The sequence below is a fragment of the Anas platyrhynchos genome, chromosome Z (genome assembly GCF_047663525.1).
Source record: "Anas platyrhynchos isolate ZD024472 breed Pekin duck chromosome Z, IASCAAS_PekinDuck_T2T, whole genome shotgun sequence".
NCBI lineage: Eukaryota > Metazoa > Chordata > Aves > Anseriformes > Anatidae > Anas > Anas platyrhynchos.
The window spans coordinates 2,385,298-2,403,017 of NC_092621.1; the positions used below are offsets into that span (position 1 = coordinate 2,385,298).

A 17,720-nucleotide genomic window follows, 5' to 3' on the forward strand; every position below is an offset into this window, starting at 1 on the left:
AATGTGGGATGCTGGTTTCAGCTTTCATTGTTCTCAGATGTTTTTGGACCTTATTAAATAACACTGCGAATGCTGATGTTAATTAAAATTCCTCCAAACCGCTCCCTGCTCACCCTCGTCTCGTAGCCCCTCCTTAAAACCTCATTCATTTTTGAGACCTTCCCAAGCTGAGGCTCTCCAGACCCGGCTCTGTTTGTGGGGTTTCTCCGTGCCACGCGCCTCCTCCGTGCAGAGCTCCCAAACGCAAGGAGCTGTCTGCACACCAAGGCTCCTTCCTCCTCACCGTCTCGCTGTCATCTCCTCTGTCCTTGGAGCGCAAGCCTGAGGAACATGAAAAGGGTTTAGACGGGATTTATCTCACTTATGCTGGTCTTTATCTGCGCCAGGAACGTGCTATCAGCGGGCATGGAGCACTCACAAAAACAACTCTTCGTCCTCCAGGGTTGCTCCTGCGCACGTCTCTGTGGCAGACGTGGTAGGAACCCGGCTCCCATCTGTTCTGCACGGACGTCATCTAGCTGGAATAATGTCTGTAAAATCCCCCTCTTCTTTTTATTTAGTAATCTCCATCCTGTGTTTTTGCCCGCTGTCTGTGTCCTTCGGAGCCCTGCTGGCCTTGCTGCCGGAGCAGGACTCTGCCCTGCAGGGCGGTGGGCATGCAGGCAAGGGAGGAAAATGTCCTCAAAATCCAAAATTCAACCCAGCGAAGGAAGAAAAATGAGCCATCACTAGAAAATGGGACTGGAAGAGAGCACCAAAAATCAGCAAGTCCACCCCTAAACCAAAGGGCAATTCGGCTGTCTTTAAACCCCTGGTGGCAGGCATTTTTCCAACCTCTTCTTGAAAATCTCATGTGAAACTATTATTTTTTTTCAGACAATTTTTCCAAGCCTTAATTATCCCCTGCACTGGCAAGTTGCCCTCTGTCACCCAGGCTGCATCTTCCTTCCTGCAGTCTAAGCCTCTGACTTCGTGGTCCTTCCTTTGTGATTATGAAGGGTTTATTTCCTTTCTCTTGGTGGCTATATTTTAGGATTTACTACGTTCCCTCTCTGTTTTTTTTTTTTTTTTCTTCTCTAGACTAAACAACCCCAGGTCCTTCAAACTCTGGGATATCTTTTAATTTTCTGAGCACTTTAGAAATTGTCTTCCAGACTTCCTCTATTACTAGTCCACCACCTTTATTACTAAATCATTATCTGTCGTTTATTGCGTATCACTTATGGGGGTCAATGCTATTCAATACATTTTTAATTCCCATTATTACTGCAGAATCACTGTTACGGAGCACAGCAGCTGCTGCCCAGCTATCAGCCAGCTCTGCCAGGTTTTGCAGAGGTAGGGGTGGCTGTGCTGAGGGCGAGCAGCCACAGGGCCATGGGGAGCCCTGGGATCTTTGTGGCACAGCAGCGCATTGCATGCCTGCTAAAAATGTTTTGAGGGCAAAAAGGGATTTTGAAACTTTATTTTATTTTTTTTTTTTTATTATTATTTTTTTTTTCTGCTTGAAAGGTGCATCTTCAGTGGAGATGTCTGCCTGGGTTTCTGTCAGAGCTCCATTTCCTCCCCTGTGGATTTTCATTCGTGCCATTTGAAATGTGCTGAAGTACATTTAACCACATCTTCACTAGTGTTTTTGGTGGCATCATCTATGTCGGTGACCCCAAACCCAGCTGTTTCCAGCCCACTGCCGTATCCCCTGCCCACCACTAAGGCCAGGGTGTGCTGCTTGTTTTTATCCCATGAAATGATCTTTGGCACAAACCCTTGGCAGCTCTGCAGCCCCATTTCCAGACCAGCCACTGCTCCGGGACCTTTCCTGCACCCAGCTCTGCTCGCAGCACAGGCAGGATCTGGATGTGGGCCCCTCAGCCACCAAAAACCAGGCAAATCAATCCAGGATTTCTCTGGCAGAAGGGAAAGGAGGATCTGGGTGAGCAGTGGGATGCAGGCAGGGATTCCCTGTGGGATGCGTGTGGCTGTGCTGACCCCACACCACAATTCCCCTGCACCTCTGCAAGGGGGTTTCTGGCCCTGCTGTGGGGGGCAGACGTTATCTTATCTCCTTCCTCTGCCTTATCTGTTTCCAGGAGGAGTTGGGGTGGAAATGCATGTCCCATGAGTGGGGCTGGATGGCTCGAAATGGAGCAGGGGCCCCCTGGGGGCTCCCAGCCTGCGCACAAAGCAGCGCCGCGATCCCACCCGGCACCTCGCAGGCGAAACAAAGCAGCGAGGGACACGAGGACCTGGGATGACCCCACTGGGCAAAGCCTGAGAGCTGCAGCTCCTGGGAGGGGGAGCAGCATGAGAAAGTGGGTCAGGGCTGGAAAGGGAGCAAGGGACCCGTCCCAAACCACCCTGAGGCTGCGGGGCGAGGTGGCCGCCCGTGGGTGGCACGGTGAGGCGCAGCGGATGGGGTGCGCACTGTGGCACTGCGGGGTCAAACCCAACCTCACCCCATGCACCAGCAATCCCACACAGCAAATCTGCAAATTGCTCCCCCGGTGAGCCCCAGAGCTGACGTGGGGCTGGGGTTTGTCATGCTAGAGGGTGGCAGCAGGGGACAGAGGCCACTGGCTGTCCTCCGGAGACCCCGGCTGAGCGCCCTGCGGCGGTGCCCGGCCGTCTGGGCTCCCTTCCAGCCGCGTCATGGGACTCCCAGCAAATCCCCCGGGGCAATCCGATCCGTGGGGCGCCGGCACCTATCGCCCTGGCACCGCGGGTTTTCCACGGTTCAAGGAGCCAAAGTTCATTGATAACGGTGCCGGCGGCTTGGGGCGCGCCGCGGGGTTGTGCCACCACCCCTCGAGGGGCAGAGACAGGGCGCTGGGGGGGATGAGGGCACTGCATCCTCTGCGTAAAACACTGAGTCCTGCTGCCCTGATGGATCAGGAAAAAGAAATAACCCTCACTGCACACTCTACGAAAATGGAAGAGGTTTTACTGCTGCTAGTGGGTGCTGGTGGTTTTTGTTTCACGCAGCAGTCAGACTTGATGATGAAACTCTGTCTGAAGCCTCACGGAGACAAATGACACGATTCCCAGTAGTCCTTGAATGGCTATCAAATGTGTCATAGTTAGGAGCCAGCCGAGAGGGACTTTTTCTCCAGTAGCTCCCATTCCAGGAAATGAGTCTGCCCCGTGCATTCCCTAAATTTGTCAGTGATCTGGGAGGCCTCTTTGTTAAAATTAGAGTGCTTTGCTAAGGTTTCTAATAACTCTTGAGTAATCGAGGAGGTGAAACAGCCAGGCGGTGAAGCCTCACGTCCGTTCCCAGAAGAGAAGATGGGCTGAGTGGGAGGTGCTGGGAGCTCTCCCGTTGCACCGGGGGCAATGTCTCGTTGGCCAGTTCTCTAAAAGGGCTGGCAGGGAAACCCCCACCTGCAGCACCAGGTACTCGGGCACTGCACGCTGTGCTACCCACCAAAACAACACCAAAACCTCTCTGCTTTCCCCTTTGGCCTCCCTGGGCTGGGCTGGATGCAGGCTGAGCTTGGGGAAGGAAGAGCTGGGAAGCCCCAGAGTAAATATCCAGTGTGAAATAAACGTGTGTTCGAGCCACCCCAACACATCCCAGGATGGTCTGGAGGTGGATCCACAGATGTGGCACATCAGCACTCATTGTATCAGGTTTATTTTGGATCTGAAGGCACAAGGAGGTGGGCTGCTTGTCTTTTGTGCATTGAAAGAAAGAAGGAGACCCCGGAGATGTGTGGCGGAGGTGCCGCAGGGCTGCTCTCTGCAGGGCTCTGAGGTCTGGTCGAGTGCCACTGGATGGAAACACTGCGAGGAGAGCTTCTCCCATGGCCCTCCAGCATTTCCCTGCGGATGAGGCTGGCCAACGCCAGCAAACGCACAGAAAGAAGTTAAAAAAAAATAATCCAGTGCCCCCCCCTTGCCTCTCTCCCCATGAACTCCTGTGACCTTGGAAGAACCAAAGCAAAACAGGGCCGGGTTCAGACTCAGTTCACGTTGTAGATAAAGTTCAGCCTACTTCTAATTCTGTCCCGGCAGTTCCCACCAGAAAGCAGGCGCCGTGCAGGACAGACAGTCCTGGGGCTGTCCCCAAAAACCCACCACCAGGCAGGGCACAGCGACCATCCTGGCCACCCCCGGGAGCATCTCCTTCTCGTGGTGTCCAGCAGGGCCACCCTGTCCAGGAGACACCTCAGTCAGGTGTGCCTTCACCCAGGCTCCCCATTTTTTTTTTTTCTTTTTTATTTCTTTTTTTTTTTTCCTTGCTCCATTTGGTCCAGCACCATGGGGACAAATAGGTGGAGAGGAGGGGACGCAGACCCAGCATGCACCAGGCATGGTGTTTGCACCAGCAGCAAGCATTAAAACGAGAGAAAGCTCTTGTGCAGGGTGCTAAATTGGAAATATGGGGACCAGGGATGGTTCATTGTGCCCCAAAAAGAGCATGGGTGTGGGGACTGGCACAGGGCAGCTCATGGTCCCTGAGATGTTCTCGTCTGGGGAAAGGGACGTCAGGAGCCGTGGTGGCCAAATGTGGCAGCACGGAGCTGGGAGGGGACAGGCTCCTGCTGGTTAGAAACACAGGGGAGAGCAAAGAGAGGTTTGTTTTTTTTTTTAGGACAGGGAGCAAATGGGGAATAAACAGGTAAATGGGGCCAAAAAGTCGAACCTCAGGGTTACTTAGGATTAGCCCATGCGGTCTCCCAAATGTTTTTCCCGTCCCCCAAAAAATAAGACTGCATCTATCTCAGGAACCGCCCCCAAACCTGATTTTCCGATGGTACCAAGCACGCTGCGTGCTTCTGCCCCACAAGAACTGCAGCCCAGGCGTGCGAGCCGGGGTTTGATTTCTTGCAGCCGCTGTAAAACACAGCCCTGGGGACAGAAGTTACCTTAGCTGTAAAACAATACGCGAGCTGTGTTTCACAACCTGTGCTGTCTTTCTCTCCCCAGAGCAATATTTTAGAGCATTTGCCCTCAAACCAGTTTTTCATAACACAACACGTGTAATTACCAGCAGACAGGTTTTTGTAACCCATCTCCCGACACACCTTTAATCCTCTCTGCCCCCCGCCCCCTCTCCTCCAACCTCAGCTGTGCCGAAATGGGGCTCTTGCAGGCTCGCTTTTTGAGCTCAAAACCTACAAATCTCAAAAAAGTGACTTCAAAAATGCAGGCTGAGCTGGCAGGGTGCTCTTCCCACTAATTTTGGGTAACCCCTGGGATGTGCAGGGCATGGACAGACAGCGGGAGATCTCCCCTCCTGCAGGGGAGGATTTGGGGGATGTTACCGAGGCAGGGAGTGCTGGCCAGGATCGGGCCGTGCTCCCGGCACCCCTTTCAAGGAGCAGAAACATTTCCCGGGAACGCTGGATGGGAAGTTATTGAAAAGGTCTGTGCTAATAAAGCGAAAACACTTTGTTTAAATGTTATTGCTACAGCAACATAACATACATCGAAACGAAGCGCTTTGTTTGGTGAAAAACTCGGACGGTTTAGGACAGAATGGAATTTGGAAATCTCGGCTTTTCTCTTGAGAGGGACTGCGCATTTTTTCCCCATGAGCGCTGTGGCACGGCTGGGAGCGGTGCTGAGGAGCCAGCGGCTCTCACCCCGCGCTCTGCGAGACACCAGCTCAGCACACAACCCAACGGGACCCGGCCTCCCCCCTGCTCCTGCTCAGCTGCAAGGACAACCATGGTAGCTCTCTGGGAGCCATTTGCATCTCCAAAAACGTTTAAATCATTAAATCACATCCCTGGGATGGGATATTATTATTATTATTATTTATTTTTTTCAGAAGTTAAGCTCTAGGTATTAATTCGGAGAAGTCCTGTGGGATGGGATAGACATGAAGCCTGGCTCAATGGGCGCATTTAGGTAGCCATAGAAGGCTTTGTAATTTTGTAAAAAAGTAAAAAATCTTTGTAAAAAAAAAGTGAGCAACAGCGTTGGGTCCAAAAGGAAGAGGCCTTACAGCCCTGTGGGGTGTGTTATCATTGTACAGGGGCCATTCACCCCTGTGGGGTGTGTTTTTGTTGCACCCTTGTTCTTTTTCTTGCACCCAAACCTTAAGAGTTTGTTCTTTCATATATATCGCAAAAACACTCCTTGCACCCAAATTGCCCCAAACCACCAGAAAGCTGCCCCAAACTGCCCCCCCACCGATCAGGGAGACTTTTTCAGGGCTCTGCGTGCCTGCACCCCAGGCGAGGTTGCACACCCATGCGCGTGGGTGCGTCGGCACCACACACATCTACGGCCACACATGCAGACGTGGTGCCTGCGCTGGCCATAAAGCCCTCAAAAAAACCCTATTTTCTGCAGGCTTTTAGACAAGGCTGGCATGGCCGAGCTCAGGTTTGAGCCCAGCCACAGCAGGGATGCTGCTGTGCCCCCACCAGCTCCCAAAGCTCCACGCACCCCAATTCTGACCCTAAAAATGCCGGTCACAGCGACTCTGTCACCAAAGCTGAAGCAAGCTGCTAGCAAACACAGCCCCGGAGAAGGGTTTAATTACAAAGGCAGCGACTGCGGCCGTCCCACCCTGCCGGCTAATGGCCTGTTTTTACTTTTGCCAAAGCAATAATCATTTAAGCTACATTTCGGCTCACAAACAGGGCAGCAACGCCATTATGTTACGTGTGAACTCGCTTTGTCACTTAGACGGGATTTATCTTTGTTATCCATTTTGCCACGAGCATTTAAAATCTCCACTCATTACTCAGTATTAGAAGCAGGGCTGCTGGAGGAGGAAAACATCCCTGTTATTTGCAGGTTTGCCATGCTTTAGCAAAGCAAAGCGAACTTGCTCTGATTCATGGGGTTTCTTTATTTGCTGCTGCCTGGGTTTTTGGCAGCCGCCAGGAATTTCCAGAAATATTCCTGCGTCTCGAAAGCTTCAGGCCCACAGCAATGACCACCAGTCTGCTCCCATGCCTCGTGTTTGCTGCACGCTGGTGTCTCACCGAGGACATCCTGGTGGCCCAGGGCCTGGCCCTGCTTTTGGCTTGGCTGCCCTGACCTGGAGCTGGTCGGGATGTGAGCATGGACCCGGTCATTGCTTCCCCCTGTTCCAAAAAACCCAACACAGACCAGTCTGCAGAAGGGCCGAGCAGGCTTTGCATCACGTTCCCCATGAGGACACTCAACTCAACATCACTTTACACCCATGGATGGGAAAACAAGAGCAAAAATGATTAAATGATTAATTTTTTTTGCTAGCTGTGCTGCTGCAGACGTGCTGGTACAGGAGATGAGCCCCGGCCACGGCAGCACCCACCTCCTCCCACCCGCTCCTCGATTTATTCTGCAGCACGGCGAGCTGCGAGCGCACACGCACGCTCACGTAGGGCATTACGCAAGAGGCAGCAGGCTCCCCCAGCAGCAGTAACTGGAGCACCTGCAATTTTCTGGCCGTAGCCCGGGAGCCCGATGACACAAACCACTCACCTCGAGTGACCTGCGGCTTCCTGGGCGAACACACGCATTTCAATTAGCTGAAAATCCTTTCTAATTGACTCCGGCTAGGCTGAGATGGGTTTTCCAGGGGAGACTGCTTAGAAAAACCACAGGTTTATATATATTTTTGTTTTTTATTTTTTTTTCTTAGCAGGTTGCATCGAGTAAAAGCCAGGGCAGTCTGCTCTGAGCCGTGATGCACTGCAGGGTCGGTCCCACCCCTGGTGCTGAGCGGTGCCGAGTCACCAAATGGGGCCACAGGATCAGACCCGGGGGCTCCATTTCGAAGCAGAGACCACAAATGTTTTTTTTCCCCCCTCCTTCCTTTGTTCCAAGCTAAGCAAAAGTCCCCCCCAGACCACCAAAACTGACTGCATGTACCCACAAAGAGATGGGGAAACGTCAAGCTTTAAACATTTATTACTCAGATGATGCATTTTATAGCATACAGTGGGTTTGGATGTTCTATAAACAAGACTGGATTGCCACAAAGAGTTATTAGCTCCCTTGTTTTAACAGTCTCTGAAATGCTGAAAACGATGAGTTTTTGTTTTCTCTAGTATGAAGATCTAGTCTTTATTCTCCCCAAAATCCCCAAAACCTTTGTCTTTTTTTTTTTTTTTTTTAAGCACTTAGTTTAACAAACATGATTAAATTAAAAACGTCGCTTTTTCAAATGCAAATAAATACATTAAAAAATGAATTGCTAGCATTAAATCCACGTTCTGCAGGACACCACAGCCCCGTTGGCCATCAACAGGACTTTGCAACCCTTAGAGTCGTTTCTCCTGAAAAATACTGCAAGTATCACCGGGACTGGCTAACAGCTAACACCAAGAAGAGCAAAATTTGTGTAAAGCCATAAAATACCCAGCGGGGAAATAAAAATCGTATTTCAGATTTTGAGAGACTTCCAAGTGAGGGATGTTATAAAAATAAGCAGGAAAATAAATCATGAGTTATTCTGACAAGTTTTCCTTCAAAGCCATCAATCATGCCAAGAATAGATACTAATTAATCTCCTTCGGGGGAAGAGGGGAACCAGGCAAATCGCTTACTTTGCCTTTTTTCCCCCATTCTCATTTCACCTCCGTACGAAGGAGACTTCTCCATACAGGAGGGGGTCAAATCCCTCATGAGGAAACCACGCAGCCCGCTTTGTGGGCAGCCAAAGCCTCCCGTTTGGCAATGATTTGGCTAGGAAGGAGGGGACCGGGTGCTGGGAGCTCCACGGGGAGCAGAGCCGGCGGCTCTGGGCATCACCACGTCCTTAACACCAGCCCCAGGTTTGGCCTGACACAGATTTGGCCAAAGGAGGGTGTTCTGCCCCCAAAACGCACTGCTGCCCTCACCCCTCCGCATCGCCTCGCCGGTGGCACCTTCCCTTCCCAAAACCATGGGCTAAACCATGGGCTTCCCAGCGTGGGACTGCAGGGATGCCAGCGGCAGCAGGTAATTCCGGGGAAAAAAAATACTTTTTTTGGTCAACATGAAGATTTTCACGCACCAACAGAGCGACTGACGTACCGAGTTACCAAGCGGTGAGTGGCTGGATGAACGGACCCTAACGGCAGAGACAGACATTGAAAAGGACAGGTTTCACAGGAAAGCTCTTCCACGGGAGAAATCCCAGCGACGGAGGGCAAAGCCTCGGGCTGAAGCTCCTCCAGGCTTTTCTGCTTTTATTTATTTATTTATTTATTTTCCTTCTTTTGCTGCTGTTCAGAGAGCAGGCCCCAAGGGACGCGGAGCAGGGTGTGAGGAGGCTCTTCTGGTCTTCAAAAAAAAAACAAAACCCAACCACCAACAAAGCTTTTCCTCCAGCCTTCTCCCCAAAGCCTGAAGGAGCAGCAGCACCTCCCCAGCCCCAGCCCCCTCATTAACGCTAACGACCGGCGGGGCCTAATTTACACCGACCGACCGCGTGCAGCTCGCACGTCAGAGGCTGTCACGACACCACAGGCCCTGTGACAAATTGTCCTCACCACGGCTAATTTCACTCCTTTTGCTCAATTTAAGCCCTCGCTCCCCCCCCCCCGGCTCCCCACACGCCTCTTGGCCGGGGCTGCCGGCGGCGCCTCTCCAGGCCCATGCCGACCTTCACACCTCTGCTCCCCGTGGGGCTGGGGAGGCCAAGAGCAAGGGCAGGGCCCTGCTGTCCAACACCGATGATCCTGATGCAGTCCAGCTTCGTGCTAACACCTCCCGGCCTCTCTGCTCTTCTCTGGCAGTGCTGACATGGCTGCCGGGCCTGTATCCCCAGCCCACATCGGTCCGTGCAGACACGGGCCGCTGAAGCTCCTCTTTCCAGCTCCTTTCCTCGTGCTCCGTGTGTGGATTAGAAAATGCTCCCGTAGATCAACTCAAGAGAAGTTCAGGCTGTGCTGCACCACACGGCCAGGATGCTCGGCCCCTGGACGTGTGCATGGGGAAGCCTCCTGGCCTCGCCGGCAGCTCCCTAAGGCACCCGAGATCGGGATGGCAGCGTGGGGTCGGGGCCTCCTCTGCTCCTCTCCCACTTCACCAAAATGAGCACTGGCAGGGATTTCGAGTGGACATCATCAGCAGAGAAGTGAATAAGGAAACGCCGAGTCCTGATGTCTGCTGGTTGACATTCACTTGCCATCCACGCTCAGGGCACTTCCAGCTCTGCCAGGCGAACGCCTCCCCAGATCCACCACCATCTCCCCATCTCTCCCTTCTCCCCATATCTCCCTTCTCCCCATATCTCCCTTCTCCCCATATCTCCCATCTCCCCATCTCTCCCACCTCCCTTATCCCCCACCTCCCCTCTCTCCCACCTCCCCAGCACCCAGCAAAGCGGGGTCCCCCTGCTCCCACTTCACCCTGCTCCCTCCGAACACGTCACCCTACGCTTGGGGACATGGCACCACCTACACCAACCAGGGCACACAGCTGCCCCTGTACAATGCACACCTACAAATACTGGATAGGAAATGCAGCCAGTTAGAAGCCAGGCTCAAAACCTGCATTTTTGGCTTTTCATCATTTTCCTCTTCTTTTTTTTTCCCCTCCTTTTTTTTTTTTGCCATGCACTTCTTGTCTTCTCTCTACTGGTTTCCCCAGAAGAACATCAAGTCTTCATTTCTCCGTTGCCCTGTACATTGCTAGGCCCAACTACAACGGGCCTGGTTTTAAATGTATTACAACTGTGACAGTAATTACAATAAAGCACTCTTTCAACGGAAACAAAAAAAAAATTACAAAAAAATAAATGGGTTATAGTTTAGTGGATGGGGGATGCGGCGGCTTGACCAGCCGGAGCAAGCAGCCGCAGCACCCCGCGTCTCTCGGAGCTCCCAGCTCAGGGCACACATTTTTCAGTTAATCTGCGAGGTTACTGGCAAGACGACTGTGGCTATGTTACTTCTACGGTGGCTTTTGGGCTCCTTAAAAATCCCCCTCCTACTTCAGCATCTTCACGTAAACCATTTGTGAGCTCGCAGGAAGGCGTCGCCCCCGCGCCTCCACGCTGATCGCAATTGTCCGTTCACAATAAAATAAAATAAAATAGAATAGAATAAAATACAAATGACCAAGAAAAAAAAATAAAATAAAACCCAGTGCAAATAAGAAAGCCATCCTGCTCGCCGGCCGGCGTCCGAAGGGGCGGCGAGTAGACGGAGGGGAGGTGGGGGAGCAGAAAGTCGAAGACAAGAGGAGGGGGGGGGAAAAATAACGAAAGCTCCGCTTGACAAAAGCCGTCAATTATGAGCGTCTGGTGTAGTGTGTGTCGCGCTTTGTCCTCCCGGGACATCTGCTGCGTGCTGTCTCCTGCCAGTTGGCCAGGGCAAGCCGGGAGGACGGTGTGAAAACAATACTAGCCCCCGCTCGGGCTCGCTCCTCCAACTCGCCGTCCTCTTTCTAAAGCCAAACAATAACCCGGCGGGACGCGCTGCTGCTGGAGCAATGATTTCATAAAAGAAACCCTAAAACAAAAACACGGCAGGGAAGAGGGGTGGCACTTGGCGACACAGCTGAAAAGAAACATGCTTCTCCCTCCCCACCCCACGAACGTATTCTCGAGCATGCTGGGGTTTGTCTGCTTGGGTATTTAAATCAGAAAGGCGCTCGCCGGGCCGCGAGAGCCGGATCCCGCTAAGGTGCATGTCTCCTTCTCGCCCCTTCCCACCCCTCCCTGCCCTGCCCCTCAGGCCGTCAGTTTTTGGATTGTCTTGTTGTAGTACTGCGTGATGGTGGGCGTCAGCGGGTTCCAGTTGTTGGCGTGCAGCTCGATGACCTCCAGCAGGAGGGACCGCGTCAGCATGGACTCGGAGGGGCACAGCATCTTGTCGCGGGCGATGGCCAGCAGCTCCGTCATCATCTCGGGCAGCTGCTCCTCCAGCAGCCGGCCGGTGCTCTGCAGCTGTCGGGACAGAGGGGTCACGGGCGGCACGTTAAAGCTTGTGCTGCCGCTGTGTTTTTTTTTGGGGGGGATCCTCCCACATCGCTGCTCGGCACCGCCGAAAATGAGATGCTGGCAGGAGGGCAGCGGGACGCAAGCCGACCCCAGCAGCAGCGAGGCAATATTTACAAAGCAGGGCTGTTGTCCAAAAATATGCAATATGCAGCCTGCTCTTATATATTTATTTTTTTTTCACACTCCCCCAGCTTTCCCCAGGCCGGGCAATGCTGGGATGCTGCTGCTGGTGAGCTCCCCGGTGCTGCCCAGAGCCGCGCGCTACGGGCGAGGATTTCGAAAGCGCTCGCCGTAGGAGTGAGTGGTTCAGCTCCCGCTGACTTCAAAGGCGGCAGCACCGGGCGCTTTTGAAAAATCCCACCTAAAAATCAGGCTATTGTCAAAACAAAGTGCGCGCTGTGATGTGGTATCCCTGCCTCTTACCTGCTCCCTCATTTACGCGCTGATTCACAGCTGCCAGTGACTCCCAGTCATTAATCTGACTAAGCAGGGCTCTCCTGCATGCATAACAAATCCTGCCTGCCCTCTGCACAGCGCCTGGCTCTGCAGTTCTACCTGTCGCAAGCCCCACCTCAGATCAGAGAGCACGAGGCCTCCATCACCTGAGGCTCAGGGGGCATCAGGGATTTATCGGAGAGCTCTCAGAAGCCCTGACCTAAAAAATGCAAGCTCTCCTCTTCAGCCGCCTGCCGCTTTGCTGAATTTCAACCATCCAGCTGCTATTTTGCAGCCTACTTCAGTCTCTCTCTGCAAGGCAAGCACCAGTCCCCACAGGCCAATCACTTCCAAAAAGCAAAGCTAATGAAAACTTTGCAATTCCACCCCTGCTATATTTGTGCCATCGTTTCTCTGCAAAGCTTTCTGAGCACACCGAGCCTCTCTGCGGGAGCCACTGCACGAGCAAAGGCAGCGTGATAGGATTTGCTCCAATACAGGTGTTTTTGCGCTTAAAAATACCACAGTGTGAGATCTGAAGGGATCTGGAAGAGATTCAAAGGAACCGGGATGACAGGAATTAGTTTTGTGGTGGGACCCCAGCGAGCAAATTTGGTTGCATGCATTTGCACACATTGAAAGCACAGTGACAGAGCCTCCTCTCTTATCCCATGGTGCTGTCTTTTGGATTTGGGTTTAATGCAGCTGGGTGACGTGGCTCTGGGTTTGGGGATGTGCAAAGCCAAGGACAGAAGGGGCAGAGCAACGAGCAGGGCATCAGAGCTTCCCTACCTCCATGGAGCAGCAGAGCACGGCGTCCTCCTTCACGTCCTGAGATTGCAACAACTGCAAGAGAGAGGAGAGAGGGGGTGAGTGGAAACATGCGACCTCCCCCTCCCGCTGGATCTTGTAGATGCACAACTTTCAGGATACGTTTCCATTAGTTTAACAATGCTTTTTTTTTTATCCCCCCGGCGGGCAATAGGAAAATGCACTCGTTCCACGTACACGGCCAAGAAACACAGCCCTCGGATGGCCATAGTGCAGGAGCTCAGCCTGTCCGACCCCACAAAACCAGGGGCCGTGAGTGAAAACGGAGCAAAACTGCACATATTTTTGCTAGCACACGCTTCTTTATTGTCATCTTTGCTTTCTGACTTTGTTGTGCAGATGAGGACGCCGTTTCAGGCTTTCTGCTCAAACCACAGAGATAAAGCCGGGTTGTTTGGGTTGTTTCCCAAGCAGACTCTCAGCAGGGAGCCGGGGCGCTGTGAGCAACGCGCTGCCGCGAGGTGCCTGATAAATCACAGGTGGTGGCACGCACTGAACGTGGAGAAAATGGAGAAAAATCGGGAAAACCGACTTCACTAGTGTCTGAAATTCATCAGGGAGAGGCAAACTTGGGAAAAGTGGCTGGACTGAGCACAGCTGCCCATGCACAAACGGGTTTGCTCCCAAGTCACACTCCTTGGTTAACGCCGCAGCTCTGCTGCTCAGCCGTAGCCGTCTCTCCTTCCCACTCATTTTTTCCTCTTTTCCCTTCCTGTACGAATAAACGCCGGTTTGTTTACAGGCCCACAACCGCTGGAAAAAGCTAGGAGAAAAAGAGGTAATTCGGGGAATTCACACAGGTCTCAAAGTTTTGTCTTCGCTCTCTTCTGCTTCCCGCAGGCAGAGGTTTGTTTGCTTTGAAGCCGATGGTTACAGCACCTGCCCGAGCATGGGGGCCCGTCGGTTTTGTCTCACATTAGCCAAATACAGGCAGCAGTTCCCCCTAGTTTATCGTCCCGCTGAGTTGTTTGGGAAACGTTAGCTAAGCCCCAGCCGCACGCTCTGAGATAAGTTCTTACAAATAGTTCACAGATTCTTTGTAAAAAAAAAAAACACAAAACAAAACATGAGATTACTTTAAACCCAACAAAAAATATATATATTTCCACCAGGGAGAAATATAAACAGGCGGTAGCCCAAAAACATGTTCCTGGGGTATTTAATGGAGACTGGCTTGTGAGCACGGAATGGAGCGGGGCTGCAAGTTAACACACACTCATCTCTCCTGTTTGGTAGTTGTTAGTGAAGCAAATAGCATGAAAATTACAGCCAGAACCGTGGAGGTAGAGCAAGCTAACAGGGAGAGGGCTGCAGAAACTGATGCTCTCCTCCCTTGGCTTCACGCAGACAGACTCAGTCTGTAAATTGGGGGATGATTTTCTAACTGCTGAGGCAATTAGGAAGGTCCCATTGTGTCCTGATTCCTGTCCTTCCTCTGCGGCGTTCTCCTCGGGTGACCCTGGTGGGATGTGGCCAGGGGAAGATGCAGCTTCACTTTGGGCTTTCCTTACCCCGGCTTCCCAGCCACGGGGCTGGGATGCTCTTGCCTGCTTCAAAAAGTGGTCGTGTGGGTGAGTCAAAGACTGTTTGAGGCACAGAGATTTGGCTAAAGGGGAAACTTGCCTTATTTACCCATGGACAAAAGGAGATGTCACTCCCTGTTCTGCCGGGATGTCCCTGGGACAGCCAGGTCACAGCAGCAGGGCTGTGCCAGGACGGGCACTCCTCGGCCACCAGGGACACCACGGCCCTGCAGCCGTGGCTTTTGCATGCTCCAAACCCTACAATCGTAATCTGATTTATATTTACTCAAAATACCTTGATGCAAACAGGCTATACCTATTAACTTAGCGCTCCCACACCGGAATTATTATTTATTTAAGTATCTATAGCTGCTCCTCCCTGCTGCGGGGATGTGTCCGTGCCCCACCAGGTCTCTCTCCAGCAGGTTCCCACATCTTCCACGGCATCACACAATCACCTAGGCTGGAAGGGACCTCCACGATCACCTAGTCCAACCTCTGAGCTAACAAATCTTCAGCCCTGGCTGCCCAGCACGGGCGAGGGAGCTGGGGAAGGAGCAGGTGAGTGCTGCTCAGTCTGTAATCATCCCCTCGAGGCTCGGGCTGGCTGCGAGAAAGCTTCCCTTTGCTCTCCAGCCGGTTCCCCATATCGGGCGAGCGAAAGAAGCAGTTCCTGCTGGAAAGCAGACAAAGAGTCTGCTCGATTTCCTAACAGCGGAGGCTGCATGCCAGAATCTGCCCGGCCGGTCATATAATACCCAGCCTCGGTTGCGAAAGGCTTCTCACTTTTGTTGCTGGTGCCGGACGAACAGCTTTGCAGGCGTCTCTGTGGAGGGAGGGCTCCTGCTCCCGAATTTCTGCGTCCCGCTGGGCGATGGGTGCTAAATGTCTTGGTGAAAATAAACCCGAGGGGCTGTTCCTGGGAGTGCAGGGGGTACCAGGGGGATGGGGAGGGCACGGGGTGCAGGGCGTTCATCCCCCAATTCCTTCCTCTGCTGAGGGAAGGGAGTCCTTGCAAAGGGATGTCTCATGGGATGGGTATGCAGCGGTGCTTGAGGGGGCAAAGAGGCCCCAAAATTTCAGCTGGGCTTCGCCACAGAGAACTGGTCATCTCCCTCTGAATGGCAAGGGGCTCGCATGCAGCTGGTGCAGAGCACCAGGAGCCAGCCACGCTCCCCAGCCACATAAACCACGGGCTCATCACCCGCTTTCTCCAGAGCCAGCTGGAGCTGCAGGGAGGCTGAAGCGCTTACACAGCACTCCCACGCCACGAGCAGGATGGAGAACCTGCCCTGCAGTCCCTGCTTATCGCCAAACCACGCGGGCTGGATCGTGCTCTGCAGCTCTGCCCACCAGGAAGGGCAGGGGGAGCAGCCAAACACATACAGAGCCCCCCACGGCCACAGCACCATTCCTCCTGCAAGGCACAGAGCTAATTAGAGCCGCCCAAAGCAGCTGCTGGGGGGCTCACGGCACCGCTGGGGTAGGGGTCCAGGTCTGGCAGCCCCCTCCTGGAAGCCCCACGTCCTGCTGGATGGATCCTCCTGGCAGCAAAAGCCTCCGCAAATTAGGGGCTGCGCTTCCCGGGCTCTCTGCAGAAGGACATCAATGCAGAAAATGCAGAGCACAAATGAGGGTGTGGGGGATGAGTAATTAGAGAACACCCTCCCAGCAAGGCCAGTTGCAGGATTTCTACAATCTGCTTCCATCACAAGTATCAGTTCCCTCATCCTGGCCACCGGTGTCAGCCGGGCTGACCCTGCACCCCCCAACAAACTGTGCCAGTGCCAATTTATGGGGCACCAAATGCCATGCAGGGCATGCCCTGAGCTAGGCACGTCAGGGGAGTCCAGAATCTGGTGAAAAACCAAGTGAGAACTTGGAAACAGAAGACCTTTTGGAGGCCACTGTCACAAGCAGCATCTGCTCTGCTGAGCCATTTGATGCTGAGGTTGACCAAAGGTGAGATGTGTTTGGGGAACCTTTCCCCTGTGGAGCTGATGGGGGGGTGCAGAAGCCTGTCTCATGAGACCCTTCTCACCCAACTCTTTGCCATCCAGCTTTGAGCTGTCCCACTGGAAATGGTCTTTGTCCCCATATGGCCTTCTGCTCATGCAGTGAAGGTTTCAAGCCCCCTGAAGATGCACAAGGTGCCACCAACCCCTGCGTCTCACCTAGAGGTCCCTCTTCCCAAATTCCTGACAGGGACAGCCTGGTCTCAGCCCCCTAGAGAAGATGCTGATAGTGATTCACACTCGCTCTGCTAGGAAGAGGCCACCAGCACAGGGCACTGCTGGCCTCAAGAGAAGCTCTGGGCTGGATCTGCTCGTGCTGGCACGGCTGCTGTGTCCATGCAAGGCTTTTCCCTAATGTATTTGGGACAGCTTGAAGGAATTGGCTTGGTGGCACCTACTTGCCTTACAGGGACATGCTGATTTCAGCCAAGGAGACTTGTGTTCTCCTATTACCCAACCAGAACTCCCCGGGAGGATGGTAAGCAGAGATTAGTTTGTTTATTGCATCAAGTAAACCAAAATGCTGGTTATCCTCCTTGTCGGGCTCCTGAGGAACTCAAACAAGAGATACTTAACAGCAAATTGAATTAAGGCCAGAGGAACAAAACCCTGTACCCAGCCGTGGGAAACTCCTCCTACTCCTTTCCACTGCAGACAAGGGAAACCATGAAACATGACTCTCGCTCCCCGGATCTGGAACAGCAGAAGGGATTCCTACGAAGATGGAAACCATTAAAAGGCAATTACTGGAGACAATGACGAAGAAAACCTGGTCACTCACCAAGCCAGCCAGGCCAGTCCGGTGGCTCCCATTAGGCACCCAGGCTGGAGGTGGGGGCCCTGACTCGTGGGACCACCGGGGCTGTGCGAGGGGGATCCCGGGGTGCGCGGGGACAGAGCCACCCCGTCTGCGGGGACACCGAGCCACCCAGACGGCCGGCTTCATCCTGCCTGTCTGAAGACATAATAACCCTGGGAGCAGAGGATGTGATCTCATCCCAAGGGTCCGGGGAAACACAAAACGTGGAAAGAAAAAGC

The 17,720-nt window shown here is 53.1% G+C and overlaps 1 protein-coding gene across 7 annotated transcripts in view; it reads right to left on the reverse strand.

The window, feature by feature from the left end:
- Positions 1-7,839: 7,839 nt before the first annotated feature.
- Positions 7,840-17,720, reverse strand: part of CTIF (cap binding complex dependent translation initiation factor) — a 120,532-nt gene continuing 110,651 nt past the window's right edge. For all 7 annotated transcript variants that reach the window (XM_072031636.1, XM_072031635.1, XM_072031633.1 and 4 more), the window contains 2 exons: positions 13,106-13,159; positions 7,840-11,824 (listed from right to left, as the gene is read on the reverse strand). In XM_072031636.1, the coding sequence (XP_071887737.1) occupies positions 11,609-11,824; positions 13,106-13,159 (270 nt within the window). In that variant the 3' untranslated portion in view covers positions 7,840-11,608. The remainder of the gene's footprint in view (positions 11,825-13,105; positions 13,160-17,720) is intronic.